This window comes from Cyprinodon variegatus, unplaced genomic scaffold (genome assembly GCF_000732505.1).
Source record: "Cyprinodon variegatus isolate N-32 unplaced genomic scaffold, C_variegatus-1.0 Scaffold233, whole genome shotgun sequence".
In the NCBI taxonomy this organism is placed as follows: Eukaryota; Metazoa; Chordata; class Actinopteri; order Cyprinodontiformes; family Cyprinodontidae; genus Cyprinodon; species Cyprinodon variegatus.
Genome location: NW_015150686.1, coordinates 503,679 through 505,566, shown reverse-complemented (window position 1 = coordinate 505,566; position 1,888 = coordinate 503,679). Strand labels below are relative to the sequence as shown.

Below are 1,888 nucleotides of genomic sequence, written 5' to 3'. Positions count from 1 at the left end.
CTCGGCACGGATCGGTTTCGGAACTGTGGTGGAAATGCGGCATCTGTCCAAACGCTCAGCGGCTCGTCTCACCTGCAGCTGCTCGGCGAGCTCTGCAGAGTCTCTGAAGATCAGGCCGTTCTCTTCATGCTGCACCAGCTCCTGTAGACTGGAGAAAACAGACTTCCTGTTGATCTCAGTGCCAAGACGAAATAAAAACATTAAAAACAAAAGAATTGCAAGAGTATTTTCTGCCGAATAAAAAATACAAAACGCAGGAATGAATAAGTCTAATTTAATGCTCTTTTAATGATCTTAGAAATAATTTTAATGCCATCAACCATTACTAATGACATACACACAGACACATGTATATGTACCTATATGTATATACACACGTATATACATACATACATACACACACACACGTATATACTTATATATAAACACACAGCAAAATCCTTCGTCATCTTTACCGTCGACAGGCTGCAGCCATGTCCCGAATTCCTCGTTTACGATCAACCGGAAGCAGTTCCGCGCAAAAGTATTGCGATAAAATATCTCAGACGAAAGTGTTTTTACATTTTTTTTTCATAAAGCATTTTAAATGCCACGATACTCACATTTAATTCATTTTAATGCCATTAAGGCCTTCATTTAAAAAATTATTTAATAAGTTTTAATGCTTTTTAATGAAACCCTGAAAAAAAGAATAAGAAACAAGAAGCTAATTTATAAAGAGAAAAGAAAAAATGAACACATAGTAAGCAAAAAGGAGGAACTAGAAGTGCAGAGGAACCATGAAAAGAGAAGGACAAGGAGAGAAAGACGGATGAAACGGACAGAAAGGTAACAAGGAAGGAAACAAAAAGGGAAGGACAGAAAGGACACAGAGCGACAAGGAACGAATCTGGATTTTCCTGTTCTGTCTCATGCAGACCTGGAATCAGAATTCCAGATTTTCCCAGACTACCCAGGGTTCCCGCTGCCAGGATGCGGTTCTCACCAGTGGAAGTGGATGGCGCAGACGGGGAGGCAGCAGCCAAACATGTCCACCACCTTCATGGGCAGGTCCAACCCGCTGGACGACTTGTGGAGACAAACTCCCAGATCTGCAGAACCTGAGAGACGAGAAGACGAATGAGGGAGGAGGAGGCAGACTGGTTCTGATCCACGTTTGGGAAACAAGGCTTCTGAAATACAACCACCAGCTATGAACCCAGGATAAAAAACTACTTTAGGAAGAAGAAAAATCTGAACTGAAGGAGCATCAAACCTTTTTTCATCAGTTTGTCATTTTAAATAAACACAGCAGGACCTAAAGATTATGATAAATGACTCAATAATCCGTAAATCTTCCTCCGTTTATGTCAGAAGTCAGTCTGTGCAGCGAGGAGATGAAAATATCGATTAAGAAAGAAAAAGTCATATTCAGAATTAAAACTTCTGAACGTTCTTTAAATCAGAAATTATTACATATTTTTCAATAAGTAAGTGTTTTTAATTCAGAGTAATTTTTATTTGAATGTACTTTACTGGAGGCATCCATGTTTGTCAAAGAACACTACTGCCACCTACTGGTTTGTGACGTCACGGTGCGGTATCGGCTGTTGATCAAGTCCCAACTTTTGGGACAATATAATCTGATAAAGTGTACATTTATATACATGTATATTAAGCCTGAATAATTTGACATTTAATGAAGTAGTATTATTTTTTTTTTAGACTTTAGAAACTCAGAAGCTGATCAAATATCGGGTTAAATATCGGTGGGGTGGCCGATGTCCGATATTCAGTTTTAGGGGGCCGATTATATCGTGCATCCCTAGCGAGAAGTTATTTTTTTCTTAAATAAAAATTTTTTTTTTTAAATTTTAATGTTTTATTTAGATTACAAAAATAAATCCTA

General features: G+C 38.1%; 1 protein-coding gene across 1 annotated transcript in view; it reads right to left on the bottom strand.

Moving 5' to 3' along the window:
* alg1 (ALG1, chitobiosyldiphosphodolichol beta-mannosyltransferase) overlaps nucleotides 1–1,888 on the bottom strand; it is a 15,896-nt gene that overhangs the window by 3,846 nt on the left and 10,162 nt on the right. Inside the window, exons 10-11 of the mRNA XM_015381405.1 lie at nucleotides 986–1,100; nucleotides 73–148 (exon numbers count right to left, since the gene is read on the bottom strand). Of these exons, the coding sequence (XP_015236891.1) occupies nucleotides 73–148; nucleotides 986–1,100 (191 nt within the window). The remainder of the gene's footprint in view (nucleotides 1–72; nucleotides 149–985; nucleotides 1,101–1,888) is intronic.